At 39.9% G+C, this 15,304-nt stretch overlaps 1 protein-coding gene across 11 annotated transcripts in view; it reads right to left on the minus strand.

Moving 5' to 3' along the window:
- AHCYL2 (adenosylhomocysteinase like 2) overlaps window positions 1-15,304 on the minus strand; it is a 165,237-nt gene that overhangs the window by 42,497 nt on the left and 107,436 nt on the right. For 2 of the 11 annotated variants that reach the window (XM_025471612.3, XM_049093370.1), the window contains exon 2: window positions 3,017-3,125. In XM_025471612.3, the coding sequence (XP_025327397.1) occupies window positions 3,017-3,125 (109 nt within the window). Of the gene's footprint in view, window positions 1-3,016; window positions 3,129-6,142; window positions 6,254-12,398; window positions 12,818-15,304 lie in introns of those variants that run through there. The other 9 variants (XM_025471611.3, XM_049093367.1, XM_025471617.3 and 6 more) reach the window with 8 other exon arrangements.

Below are 15,304 nucleotides of genomic sequence, written 5' to 3' on the forward strand. Positions count from 1 at the left end.
AGGTCCAAGGATCAGTCTTGGGGATCTCCAATGTTACTTTTCTGTAGTCACTTAAATGATAATGTACGCTAAAAATGGGTTCCAAGTTTATTGACATGCATTTGCATATCTTCCTATATTTAGAGAACTATGAGTCGATTCCATTATTCCTAGCTTTTCATTTGATAGATATGGAGCTTTTTCTGTATCACCTCATGTGACTTCTCATTGCCTCTGTTACGAACATCACAGGCTGCAAGAGTTTTCTAGGATCACACAAACAAATCACACATGGATCAAAGCCTAGAAAGTAGGTCTCTCCTAAATCCTACTCCAGGGCTTGCCAATTGTTCATGTGAAAAAAACAAAACAAAATGAGGTAACACTGTGTATGATATAGCTGCAAAAGGAGCAAACATTGGGGCACCTCAGTAGCTGGGTTGGATAAGTATCTGACTCTTGATTTTGGCTCAGGTCATGATCTTGGGGTCATGGGGATCCGGCTCTGTGCTCAGTGGGGAGTCTACTTGAGATTCTCTCTCTCTGCCTCTTCCCCATTGCCACTCTCTTTCTCTACTTCTCTAAAATAAATAAATCTTTAAAAAAAAAGCAAACCTCATCTTAGATTTCATTTTAAAAGCACTGAGTTTATGGAAATAATACTTCCTATAGATTATTTCAGACCATAAATGGAATACTATAGACATGTTTTTATTTTTAAAGATTTGTATTTATTTATTCATGAGAGACACAGAAGGAGAGAGAGGCAGAGACACAGGCAGAGGGAGAAGCAGGCTCCATGCAGGGAGCCCGACGTGGGATTCAATCCTGGAGGATCACGCTCTGGGCTGAAGGCGGCGCTAAACCGCTAAGCCACCAGGGCTGCCCTAGACAGATTTTTAAAAGGACGTTTATCTGGAATATATCCAGACGACAATAACCAGAGCAGTGAGATGCCCCGAAAATGGTGATTTTTTTATTTCTATGCAAAATCATTAAATTCATTAAATTCATTAAATTCCAGGGATTACATGAGAGCCTATCAGAGCTAAATAACTAGATAAATCAAGAATCATCCTAACATCTAGAATGCTCCCAAAGAAGCCAGGTGGCCATTTGCAAGGGATGCCATCAAGGTAATTCTAGCATCCAGTAGGAAGCTGAATAACTGGTCTTAAGTTTTTCTATTTTCAGAATGATTTGACTCCATGCTCCTGAACTTTATATCCTTAAATGGATATATATGGTTGATAATTTTTTACTATAAAAATGGCAACTTCATGTAGTTCAACCTAAAAAGTCCAAGTTTTCCAGGGTGACATCAGTTAATACCATTCACCAATGAACTACAGTAGGCAAATATGTGTTCACTTAAAACCAAGGCATAGGTCACACTTTCTAGGTAAATAGATATTTTGTAAGTACCTTCCTTACATATAAGGTCTCAGTAGGAGGGCAGGCATTAGTTTTCTCTACAGGAATACAATTGGAAATGTGGATCTAGTGTGTAGGGAAAAGATTGAGCTGGCATTAAAACTTTTTTTTTCTTTTTCTTTACGATAGTCACACACACAGAGAGAGAGAGAGAGGCAGAGACACAGGCAGAGGGAGAAGCAGGCTCCATGCACTGGGAGCCCGACGTGGGACTCGATCCCGGGTCTCCAGGACCGCGCCCTGGGCCAAAGGCAGGTGCCAAACCACTACGCCACCCAGGGATCCCGGCATTAAAACTTAATGTAGTTATTGTTTAGTATCAATCTTTTTTTTTTTTTAAAGGATTTTATTTATTTATTCATGAGAGATACAGAGAGAGAGAGAGGCAGAGACCCAGGTAGAGAGAGAAGCAGGCTCCATGCAGGGAGCCTGACGCGGGACTCGATCCCAGGTCTCCAGGATCACACCCTGGGCCGCAGGCTGTGCTAAACCGCTGAGCCACCAGCGCTGCCCTTTAGTATCAACCTTTAAATAATATGTACAAACTCACAGTCTAAAATGTTACACATCATTTTATAAATCATATTTTCACAATTATTATGGTTTCTAGAGTTATATTAACTGGTTTATGAATTCTCAACGCTGGCTATTTCAGCAGAATAAGATAGGTACACAACTTTTACACATATCTTTACACAAAAATTCAGAGGGATTTACATCATTTTGTTATGGGGGTGGGGGGAGTAAAAAGAGAAATGTAACAAGTGTAAATAATAATCCACCCAACCTAAGTTATAGCTTCCCAAACAAGCTTTCTTCAATTTTATATAACAAATACTACTTCAATTTTATATAACAAATAAATATTATGTGTGAAAAACAAACAAAATTTCAGGTCACGCTGAAAGTTTCTAAAGAATATTACTATTTATAATGTGAAGAGATAACTAGGGCAAACATTCAGCTTTCTATTATATTCCAACAAAGAACAAAATAAAATAGCTCCATATTAGATCAGATACATAGTAGGCATTGTTGAACAAATGGATAATGCCTTTAAAGGGTCCAATGTGGTAATAAGCTCATCTGTCATTAAGTGATAGCTCCAGAGTCCATATATTTGAACTAATGCCACTGCAAAGGAAGGGAAGAATGACAAGCAATACAATGTCACAGTTTAGGAGAGAAGGCAAAGGGCTCACTGGAGCTAGGACCTACTTGAATGTTTTCATTGTTTCTTGGTGCAATTAAGGTTTCTCCATTAATTTGCAAGTTCTGGATGGAGGGATGGAGAACTCCTCTTTTATTTTCAAAGAATGGAAAAAAATACAAGTCTTTGTACATTCTGCTCAATGAAGTTCATCAATGAATTACATACACCCACCCTCTGAATAAATTAGAAATCAAATTTGTTAATCACTCTCCTCTGCCTTTATTGGAAGAAGAGATCTGTATTAGGCTCCACTCTGAAACCTCAAAGGATCCAAAGATTCCATCCAGAATTTTGGTCTAAATTTCAACTGAGAGTCAAAGTATCTATTCTAAAGCACAGGTTTGATGGCGCTTCAATAGACAGGTGGGTCCATAGCAGCTCAGTACTCACCTGAGCTGTAGCTGTCAGTAGATGACTGAGAAATAGAACGAGATAGAGAGCGACGTCCAATTTTAGTGGGACGTTTGTTGAATTCTTGCTTCTGGTCAGCAAATTGGATCTGCTAAGAAAAAAGAACTCTAGTTATATAAAGGACAACAATCTTCATTTTGAGACAGCAGTTGAAGGCTTGCATTAGAGGATCTTAGTTGATCTGTTTGTACCAACCCATACTTGGAGAGAATGATTTTTCATTCTTTACCTATTGTATTTCTATCAAATTTAAATCTTTGATTAACTCTCTGGCTATATACCTTTTATAATAAAACTGTGGACAAAAAAAAGGGGAGAATGGGATGTTCTGGTTAAAATAAATTTTTAGAAAGCCTAGTCATATTCCTTTCTATAGTTTTGTTGAAAATTAAGACTGGAATCTTTGAAACTATTTATTCTAATATTCATATATCTAGATGAGAAAGCTATAAGGTACAGAAAAGTAAAGTGACTTGTCTTCAGATTTTAAGATTCTCAGGAAATGGGATGGTATAATAAAAAGGGGGGGGGGCTTTCCTTCCTGAAATGCATTCAAATCCTGACTATGGGGAGGCCTGGGTGGCTCAGTGGTTGAGTGTCTGCCTTTGGCTCAGGGCCTGATCCCAGGGTCCTGGGATTGAGTCTTGCATTGGGCTCCCAAGGAGGAGCCTGCTTCTCTCTCCACCCGTGTCTCTGCCTCTCTCTCTCTCTGTGTCTTGCATGAATAATAAAATCTTAAAAAAAAAAAAGTCCTTACTGTGCCATTAATTAGCTATGTGATGTTGGTCAAGATGTTTTTGTGATCCTCGTTTTCTCATAAATACAGCAAAGACAAAAGTATTTTTTACTTCACAAGTTTTAGAGAGGGTTAAATGAAACAACACATGTAAACTGTGAACATAGCAGTAGATTCAATTAAATCTGCCCCCCCCCCGACTCCTACTCCTACAGTTCACTGTTGTTATAATTCTTGCAGGTAGTCATTCTAGCCTTTTAAAGGCTTTGTAGAAAGTATTAATTACCTTTTCAATACTAATAAGTAAACCTTAACTTATTTTTATGTATATATATTTTAAAAATTTTATTTATTCATTCATGAGAGACATAGAGAGAGGCAGAGACACAAGCAGAGGGAGAAGCAGGCTCCCCGTGGAGAGCCCGATGTGGGACTCCATCCCAGGACCCTGGGATCACACCCTGAGCCAGAGGCAGATGCTCAACTGCTGAGCTACCCAGGCGTCCCAACTTACTATTTTTAATGTTTGATATCATAAAATACCTAAAAGCCACAAGATAGATCATCTGTTAACTATAACACGACAGATGTAGAAGGAGTAGATAAAGGACTGGACTGACTACATATAGATAGCAATAGAGGTCACATTTTGGACCAATATCTGAGGAGTTTCTTACAATTTTATCTCTTTCTCCTATCATTAGAGGTTCTAGCTGACAATTCCTAACACTTTACAAATCAAAGCTCATATAATTTATTCAACAAATAACATTTTTTTCTTTCTCCCTAATTGAAGATTTGTATAATTGCTTCAATTATTCTGGATCCAAGGTGGCATGGAGGCAGGAAGGATCAAAGATCTGACAACTACCTTTCATGATAAAAAGATGGTTCCTTGGTGGGCAGAACACAGACACAACCTAATCAGAATGAAATCACCAACCAATGGCTGTATTTCCTGCAATTAGAGGCAACTACTGAGTCTTTTGAATATTGAGACAAGGGAGACTAATACCAAACTGGATGAGGTTAGCATCTCTTCCAGGGAATTCATAGCATATTCATAGCTATAATAACAGATTAAGCCTGTATACCTTAATGTACCTTAGAGTTTGCAAATTGTTTTCAGTAATAAGAAAATTCTTTGGACCAAAAGCTCTTTGCAAAGTGAAAAATTGGCAAAATTGACTATTTTGCTAAAGTAGTGATTTATTCCAAAAGGATACAGTGCTCTTTCCACACACTCCCATGGGATATACGAAACTTCCATGTACTCCTAGCACAACATTTACCACACTGAATGTAAGTATCTACCTGTATCCTCTATAAAGGCAGGAACTGTGCATCTTACTCACCCTTATGTCCTCAGGCACAAATGCCTGACACATGGTAGGCAATCACATGCTGAAACAATGAATCTGAAGTAGCTTATTCTAGCTTCACTGTCTGTATTTGGTCAAATATTAAGAAAATATGGTAAGCATAAGCCAAATTTAAAGTTAAAAGAATTTTCAGGGCCAAAAAAGCTAGATAGGGGAAGGTAGGTGAGAAGATGGGGAGGGAGACAGAGGTCAAGCTGAAAACTCTGGCTTTCATACCACCTTTCTTGTTCAAAGACAATGATGTCTTTTTTTTTTTTAAGACGCCCATCTAGGAAAAGGAGTAGTAACTGACTTCCCAAAGGCTAGGATGAGTCACTAACTTCAGCAGTGCCTACTTTGGGAAAAAAAAAGTAACATAAATCCTGCCTCAGATATATAACCCCCCCTCCCATCCACACACCACTAGAGGGGGCCAGCCACTCTGCTTCTTAGATTTGTAGACTAAGGGGTGGGTGGGTGCACACCACTTACCCCAATAACACTAAACCATGTAGCTATCTGGCTATTCCTCTTCTCAATCCAGTTTCCATAGGCTGAGCTCTCTTTTCTATAGTCTCCTCCATTTACAGTAATTCCTCCCACCGGGTCTTTTGGCACTAAAGACTAGGCTACGCTAGCTTCCTCCACTCAGAGACAAGGTTTAAATCTTGTTTACTCATTAGACACTGACCTCATAATTAAGACGAATATTACAAAGAGACTACCACTTATATAGAATTATATACACTTTTCCCAAGAAATAAATGTTTCTATCCTATCTTTTCGATCTTGTCCAAAACCAGAGTCCTTCAAGGTAACCCTCCTTTTCCATTTTAGAGAGAACTGCCTAATTCCAACAGGCAAGATAGGGAAAGAGACTATTGAGAGGGGCAGCTCACCTTATGCCAGAAGCAGGGATGAAAGCAGCAAAGGAGTGAAAAAGCAGCTGGCCTATTACAGTAATGGCTACCGCAGCAGCAAGCCTGGTAAGTAAGAGCTTAGCCTCACCTGGGCTCTAATCCCAGAGTTCCCATTGACAATGTATTTCTTCTTGTTGCCCAGCATAGTGACATGACCAGCCCCACTGCCACCTCTCCAGTCCAGGGACCCTTGTGGCTAGGCCTTTAAACTTTCCTCATCAGCAATTCTGTTGGCTCTGTTTCCAGCTAGCTTTTTTTTTTTTCTTTTTGGTGTGGGGGTGCTGCCCTTCCCTGGAATCCCTGAAGCGGCTCCAACAACCCCTCCAGCAGTAGAGCCCAATTTAATAAGGCATTTCTGTTAGTGGCTCATCAACCATTCCTAATTCTGGTAGCTGTTTTGCTTTATTTTTTTTTCCTAAACACCTAATTACACGGATCCTCTGACCTCTAAACCTTAACAAGTCCCTTGACAAGGCCCAACTTGCATGCGCATAACAATAGCTTATTTATATAACCCGTGCACTTTTTTGCCTGCTATAATTAACTTGCTAATTAGGTTCCTTTTTAACCTTACCTCCTCCTTTTCCATGTCAGATGATTTTAGTTAACCTAGTCTCATTAGAAAAAAATTAACTACAGAGTCACTAAAACAATGAGGGAATTTATTAAGAAGGTAAGAAAAAAATGGTGCCAAATGCGAGGCAGCCTCTACACCCTGTGTCCTTGGGTTTGTCAGGTTGAGGACACTGGTTTCAGCTATCACCATGGAATCAACTTTCTCAGACCGTTGCTTTACTCTTAATTGTGCATCTTTTATACAGGTTTTTTTTTTTTTTTTAGTCTTTTATACAGGTTTTGACGTATGGTTTCTAGTCTCATCTCAAGATTGTTGCTGATTAAATGGTGAGTGACTCTGTTTTTTCCAAAGTTTTTCCAAAACTGTGTGTTTTGTGGGAAGTATGACTACAAAGGAGAATTTCCTATTTCCTAGAGTCCCCAGAATCACAATGACCTTGTTACATATCAGATAAAGAGTCAAATGAAAGGGCAAAGAATCACATTATTTGTTGATTTCTAGAAGGCAGTGAAATCTACATTCAACTGTATGTTACAAGACAGGGATGGAAATGTGATTTGAATTCTTCCTTAAAAAAAGAGATTGCTTGTTGAGCAGAAGAAAGAACATAAAGTGGTAGATTCTTTTTTTTTTAAGGATAATCTTTACTTTGAGAGAAAAGATCTCTGGAAGAATGGAATAAAGGGAGGAGAGCTAATATTTATTAAGTTCCTACTATGTATGCATAGCCCTGCATATATGTTACTTCTATTAATCATTGTAAAAATCTTACAAAGTAGTCCTCATTATTCCCTTTTGACAAGTTAGGAAAGGGCAGTCCTAAGAGAACGAATGATTTGGTGGACATCTCACTGCAAGTCAGTGATGGCACTGAAACAGGAGTCTGTGTTTATGACAGAGCCAAAGTTCTTTCTACTATACCACACCTTATGATATTAATCAGAAGATGAAAAACTCCCCTGGTCCTAATTCTGGGTATACTAGTCCCACCTCATTTCTCTTAATTTATCTTCAAACTTAATTGATTTAAAATTACTCTTTAAGTTTAGTTTTATTTATCAGATTGGGTCTCCAAAATGGTATCAGCCCAGATGATCTTGGGGCTCTGATCACACAATTCTGAAATGGCTAATCATAGAATCTGAAATCTAATAGCTCTTTAACTAGCAACTTTACCCAATGTCACTACCAAATATTATGACAAATTAACTGAACTCAAATATGATTCACTATGACCCATGACAATCCTCATCTCTTATTCATAATTTCACAAAATAAGACAGTCTTTTTCTTTTTTTTTTTTAAGACAGTCTTTTTCTGGGATCCCTGGGTGGCGCAGCGGTTTAGCACCTGCCTTTGGCCCAGGGCGCGATCCTGGAGACCCAGGATCGAATCCCACATCGGGCTCCCGGTGCATGGAGCCTGCTTTTCCCTCTGCCTATGTCTCTGCCTCTCTCTCGCTGTGACTATCATAAAACAACAACAACAACAACAACAACAACAACAAAAAAAACAGTCTTTTTCTGTTTGCATGATGACTCTCTAAACTTCTGCTCTTAGGACACCCTCAGCTGGTTCTGCATTTTCCTTGCTTAGGTGAAAAGGAACTCATTAGTCCAAGGGTTAACTGACTAGACCTGAGCCAGGAGCTGCAAATCTATACTAAATCCAACTAGAAGACACTATTGCTGACAGGAAAAGCCTTACTACTCAAGTTTATCTAACAAAGTAGTTCTCAAACTTTAGGTCCATCAAAATAACCCACAGGGCTTATTAAAAAGCATTGCTAAGCCCCATCCCCAGAGCTTCTGATTTAATAAATCTGGGTGGGGCCAAAGATTTTTGCATTTCCAACAAGTTCCCAGGTGATTTAAGGATGCTGGTCTGGGGACTACACTTCAAGAACCACTGCTCTAACACTTTCTCCAAGCATGAATAAAGCAGCCCTAATGCTCCTGACTCTCTCCTTAGCGAACCATTTTATCCTATCTGTGACCACACCATAGAGGCATATTCACAGGCAGAAAAGAAAAGATTATTTGGAAGGTCAGAGAACAGAATGAAGTGATCCTTTCTTTATACCCAACACAGGATATAAAGAGAACTGGGTCTAATTCTGATCTTTTCACAATTTAAGGCTGTTAAGAACAGATGGTTAATACATTGAGAAAACTAGGACTCATGGGGAGGACGGAAGATCTATTTACCCTAAAAAGGATCAGGCCAAGAGAAAACAATTTCTTTTCAAGTACATAAAGTCATACTACAAAGGATGATTACCAGCGCTTTCTCTCTCTCCTTCTCTGCATTTCTTAACATTTCAGCACTTAACGCTGGTAATTCTCATTTGTAAAATGGGAATAATAATAGCTCCTTTTCCTATCTCAGATGTGCACTGGACAAATTTAAAAAATGATGTAAGTAAAAGGGTTTTGGAGACTACATAATGATACATACATATAACCTATTAACACTTCTATTCTTTTAGGTCAAAAGTTTTTCACCTAGAGTCCATGGATGTCTAGACCAACCCCTTAACATAGAATGCAAAATTTTGTGTATGTGTTTATTTTCCTGGGTAGAGGGCCCATAGTTTTTCATCAGTTTCTCAAATGGGTCTCTGCCTTTAAGTGTCAATCCAGATCCAGAGTTGTAGTCAAACTACCTCCTACCACCATTTACCAGATACCTTAGAGATTTTTCTTTTACTTCCAAGTAGACATGGTTCAAGCATTCTTAGACACATCTCTCTCTTCTAAGCTAAATGAGCTGCCTGAGCAGATTCTTCACCTATAAAAGAGATTATTTCTAGCCAAAAGAAAATTGGGTAACCAGCTGGCTGGGTACTCAAGAAAGTCAATCAGATTTCCTATGGAAAAGTACCAAGTACTACTATAGACAGCTTGGATTGGAGGAGGAAACATCAAAATATAAAAACTTTTTAAAAAGGTTACTGCTGATCTCTATGAACACAAGAGGAGGTATTTTACCTACCAGTAGAGACCAAAGATTTCTCAAGGGAAATAAAAACATTATAAGGACAGACTTTAAAAGGGTATGTTCCACAACCTTTTAGCAGTAAAATTCCTGAACAAGGTTAAAAAATCCTTGACATGAAAACAGCTTAGGAGCAGAGGCTCCAGAAGTTTTGCAGTGACTGAAGGAATGTTAACTTGAAGGTCTACCTTATCAATTCTCACTTAAAAAAAAAAAAAAAAAAAAAAAAAAAGATTTTATTTATTTATCCATGAGAGACAGAGAGCGAGAGAGAGACAGAGACATAGACATAAGCAGGCTCCCCACAAGGAGTCTGATGCAGGACACGATCTCGAACCCCAGGATTAGGACCTGAGCTGAAGGCAGATGCTCAACCGCTGAGCCATCGAGGCATCCCTACCTTATCAATTCTCAAGATGGAGATTCTTCAAACTTTGTTCTGGCTTATTTCCCTGCTGAGAATCAGAGATGTGAGTACTGTCAGCTGCTGTGTGTGGTCTGAGTCCTATTCTTGGAGGGGTGTGCAAGTCCCTTACTGCTGCTGATCATTAACAAAGAGGGACATGTTATAATGTGCCTCCTCTGCTAAACTGTCCTCCTGAAAGAAGGTCTGAAAGTCTTGTAATGTTTCCTTTGGTGGCAAGGATAGTCTCAGTGGAAACTAAGTTACGTTAATGTATAAACTGGAACATGAATCAGACATTTGGTTAAAGCCTTCTTAAATTGAAATTCTGGCCCCCAACATGGGAGGTGGCTTCAGGGTTTTCTCCTGGGGGATTAAAAGGCATTCTAATATTTCATAGGTAAGATCTACAGGCAATATACACTATAGGGTGCTTGATGGCTCACTTTACTGGCTATGTGGCTATCAGTGGCAGCCTAATGAAGCACTTCCAGCCAGGTCAGAAAGTAATGATTTATGTGCTGAAAGAAAGCATCAAGAGGTAAATCTTTGGCAAGGAAAAGATAGACGAAAAAGCTAAGTTATTGAAGACAAGCCCCTTACTACTCTTTCTTGCTGTTGTTAAAAAATTTTTGCTGATCAAAGGTGTTTTTCTGGCTTTTGAGAAGGGCCAAGAAATCTCTGAGAATGCCATATTGAAAAAAAAAAGCAGAGCTGTGCTTTATTAAAAAATGTTTTCTAAAAGTTGGGAAGTCCTAGATCACATCCTTAAGCAATAGTCACTAACTCTTGCAGGAGTTTTCTTGTTCCTGTAAATAAAAAGAAGTAAGTAAAGGTTCAGTAGGAGCTCCTCTGGAGAGCACGTGCTGAAGAGATAAGAGGACTATTATGAGAATAAGAGTTACTATAAAACTTTTATTGACTCTGAGTTGACACTCTAATGTTCTGTGGAATTCTTCTGTAATATTCCTTTATCAAAATACCAAAGTTTAATATCTTAAAGTGGTCCCTCCCCTAAGACAACCAAAATTCTTGCTCCTCCTTCTTGTTTATTAGTGAGTGGCTGGAGATTCAAAAACAAATTTAAAATCCAACCAGAATTATTATGTGAATCCTTTCCATCAATTTTAAAACACTATGTTATTTGAAATAAGCCTGTTACGGTTTAGCGCCTGCCTTTGGCCCAGGGCGCGATCCTGGAGACCCGGGATCGAATCCCACGTCAGGCTCCCGGAATGGAGCCTGCTTCTCCCTCTGCCTGTGTCTCTGCTTCTCTCTCTCTCTCTGTCTATCATAAATAAATAAATAAATCTTTAAAAAAAAAAAAAAGAAATAAGCCTGTTAATGGATAGGATTTATTTCCATTGAACACTTTAAAACTGAGTACAAGGTTCTGAAACAAGAACAACAATAGCAATAACCCCAACAAAAATAATAAACAATAGTTGTGACAGTGAGAGTTGAAATGTGGTTTCTTTAGTTAGGCCTTTGTCGGGCCTACTATATAATCAATCTCATTACTGATGGTTATGTAAGTCCATAATTCCATAAACACTGAAAAGAGCCTGAAATATGTTGTATATAATAATCTAGCCAGTTTTCCATAGGGAAACATACATATATATATAAAAACATAAGGCTGGTATAGACTCTAAGAAATCAGGCTAAATCTAGAAAAAAAACAGACAGTGGTTGCTGTTTTTAAATCAAGTTAAATAAACTTTAAACAAAGTTGAAACTGGATCTGAAATACTAGGTTTTATGCGTTAGTTCTTATCGACAAATAAGTCCTTATATTTAAATTATATTAAAAATATCTAACAGGCAAATATGACATTTTGAAGAACGGTACCAAGAAAGCTATAGTTCCTGCCCTTTAGAAATACAGATATAAAAAATATCTGGGGAAAAGTGGGGCAGGTAAGGGAGAAATCCTTACATCTTTTCAGAGACTTGAGAGACCACTGTTTCCCTAAATTCTGTCCCCCCCACCCCCGCCCTCACTATTCTTTTTCTTTACCCCCATGAGAAATAAACTAAGTATCAGCTTGCAAACAGTGAGAAGCAATCACAGGATAACACAATCCATGCAATACACCAGCAGTAGAGGAACTCCAGCCCAGCATAGACAACCAGGCAATAAGCTGACTCTGGCCATGGAACTCTCAAACCTTTCCCAGGTTCACTTGCAATTAAGAAACAGGCATGATCCAGGACACAAGAACTAATTAGAAATTAGAGGAATAGCTGTTCTTTCAACCACAGGTCTTGGTAGGGACTTGTCACAGGTGATCCCTGTCACCTGTCAGACATGGTTGCCTCATTACCAAGAAACAGAAGGAAAAGCAAAGCGTCCAAAGAACTCACCATCCACTCAGGCACGTGAAAAGCTGAGGTGCCCTCATTACTGTCCCACTTCTCCATAGTTCAGGCTTGGGTAATATATGTCCTGAAGCAAAAGGGAAAACTGGTTTGGAAATGCCAGGGTTTTTTGAGTGCCCAAAAGCAGAACCAAACCTAGTGATTCACAAGTTCACAATATCTAGCTGAATCTGCATCCCCTTTCAAAGTGACTTTCTATTCAAATTAAGATCATTAGTCAACCGCCTGACAAGTCCCTTACTGGTCGGCTTCAAACCTTCTCCTTTTCACTCAAAATCAGAGCTGATGTAAGGTTCTGCACCCAGGCACTGAACTTCCCACAGGACACTCACTGTTTAATGCTACCCAAACACACAACCCCCGCCTCCCCAGTAGGGACTTTCTGCAGCAACAGTCAGGCTTTCTCTCTTTCCCTGTTGTAAGGAAGGCACTTGTTAATTTTCTCCCGCCCCTCAGGACACGTCACTGGAGGTGCTGATACCAAGATCAATAAGGATCGAGGTCAAGAAGGCACTCCCATTTCTCAAGAGTTGCTTGATTTGGATCAGCTCAGTAAACAGGCGTTTCCTTGAAATCAAAAGTTCCTTATGGTTTTCAAGTTTAAACAACTATGCAGAACTTCCCCATCTGCTCACACCGGGGATCTGGCACCAAACTCAGGCATATCTCAAGCTAAATTCTTATTTACAAGGGAGATTTGATTCGGATGGTGCCAGGGAAGATCTCTTGCAAAATCAGAAATTAGAAGCTCTGGAGAATGTTCTGGGACCACAGCTCCCTCTGCTGGCCCTCTGTGCTATATACACAAAGGCCCCAGAGCCTTGGGCTGGGGAAGCAATGTAGGTGCCAACTATAAACCAGCTGGTTCCCTGAGGCTAGTCAGGAGCTACCAGTGTGTTCAGAGGCAGCCAAGGTTTCAATCAAGTCCCTATCCAAAGTGGGGTTTGGGTTTGGGGAAGAAACAGGATGCCAACACAGTAGCCCAAACACTATCACCTTTAAGGGACCTCAGGAGCTCTTCCCTCCTTAGGTTCCTATGGCAGCTGCCTCCTCCATACTTCAGAAGTTTGGAAACAAGACAAAACTAAAAGTAGCCTAACCTCTTTTACCTGCTCTGCTCATTCCTAGAGTATATTATCCAGTAAGAATACCATAGATTTCAGGCACAAAGTAAGCCCAATGAGATATGCCTGCTTTGGTCCCTTTCAAGGACCAGAGACTCTTTCAGTGTTAAGTCCATTTGCAGAGGATAATTTTCTAGAGCTGATGGTTATGATATTAAAATTAGGATTATTGGTTCATTGCCCCTTAGTGCCTTCACTGGTTAAGAGAATGATCCTTTGGATGTGGAATGAAGAGGAAGGTAATGTCGAGGGAAAGAGGTATCGTTAAGATGCCAGAGAAGGCAGAATTCAAATATCTGACCTGGATGTTTAGACTAGAAAGAAAGGCAGGTGAAAACAGAAGGGGACTGACTGTTGGACCCTGTGAATGCAGAAGGATCAAAGGATGAGAGATCACAGGGCAGGTAGATATCAGATGCAGTAAGAAGAGAGAATAGCAGGGGTGCCCCAGTGGCTCAGTCAGTTAAGCCTTTGACTCCTGATTTTGGCTCAGGTCATGATCTCAGGGTCATGAGTTCAAGCCCCGAGTTGGGTGTGGAGTCTGCTTAAGATTTTCTCTCTCCAAAACAAAAAAAAAAAAAAGATTTTTCTCTCTCCCTCTCCTGCTGCCGTGCCCACCCCCCTCTAAAAAAATTTAAAAAAGAAAAACGAAAAAAGAAAGAAAAACAAACATCAGAGGTAGAAGTAAAGGAAGCTATCATCACAGAGGGGCTATGGAGTGATGCCAAGATATAGGTTGATGAGATGTAGGAGCAACAGGTCCTCTGGGGTCAGAGTGTCGATTCTGATAAATCCTTAGTTGAGCCACCTCCAGTTATTGTCCTCTTGTCTTCCTCTTAATCCAAACTTCTTAACAGAATGAGAAATTAACCTTTGCTGCCTAAATTTCCAATGGTATCTTTCATCTGTACTTTAAATGCAATGTATTCCAAATCAAAGTGATTGCTCCATCCTTCCTCCCCTCCCCAACCCTCCAAACAAGTTTCTTCTCACTTTTCTACCTCTGTTCCCTCAGTTAGCCAAATACAAACCTCAGTCATCTTTTATTTCTTTCCTTTCCCTAGTCCCTAGAACAATCCGTTGCCAGTTATTTTTTTTTTTTAAGATTTATTTATTTATTCATTCAGAGAGAGCGAGAGAGAGGCAGCGACACAGGCAGAGGGAGAAGCAGGCTCCATGCAGGAAGCCCAATGTGGGACTTGATCCCAGGTCTCCAGGATCACACCCCCGGCTGCAGGCGGCGCTAAACCGCTGCGCCACCGGGGCTGCCCGCCAGTTATTTTTTTTTTTAAGATTTTATTTATTTATACATGAGAGACAGAGAGGGAGAGGGAGAGGAAGAGAGGCGGGGGGCAGGCTCCATGCAGGGAGCCCGATGTGGGATTCAATCCCAGAACTCCAGGATCATGCCCTGGGCTGAAGGCAGGCGCTAAACTGCCACCCAGGGATTCCCCCGTTGCCAGTTATTTTTGAACCCTCTTCCAAGCCTGTTATCTGTCCCTCTCTATCCATTTTCATTACCTTCTAAAAACCCTCTATAAAGCCTTTCCAGGATGGTCTTCCTCTCCATATCCCAGTACATACTCCATCCCTAGGAAAGCTGTTTTGCCCACTATTTCCTGAATGTGAAGACCACATAGCACAGCAGCTAAGACCTTGGTTTGGGAATTAAACAGACCCGGGGAGAATAAGGACTCTGCCCTTTACTTAACCTCCCACTCCTCCAGTTTTCCAATCTGTATAGTGGAATAATAATAATAGCCACCT

Source organism: Canis lupus, chromosome 14 (assembly GCF_003254725.2).
Source record: "Canis lupus dingo isolate Sandy chromosome 14, ASM325472v2, whole genome shotgun sequence".
Classification (NCBI taxonomy): domain Eukaryota; kingdom Metazoa; phylum Chordata; class Mammalia; order Carnivora; family Canidae; genus Canis; species Canis lupus.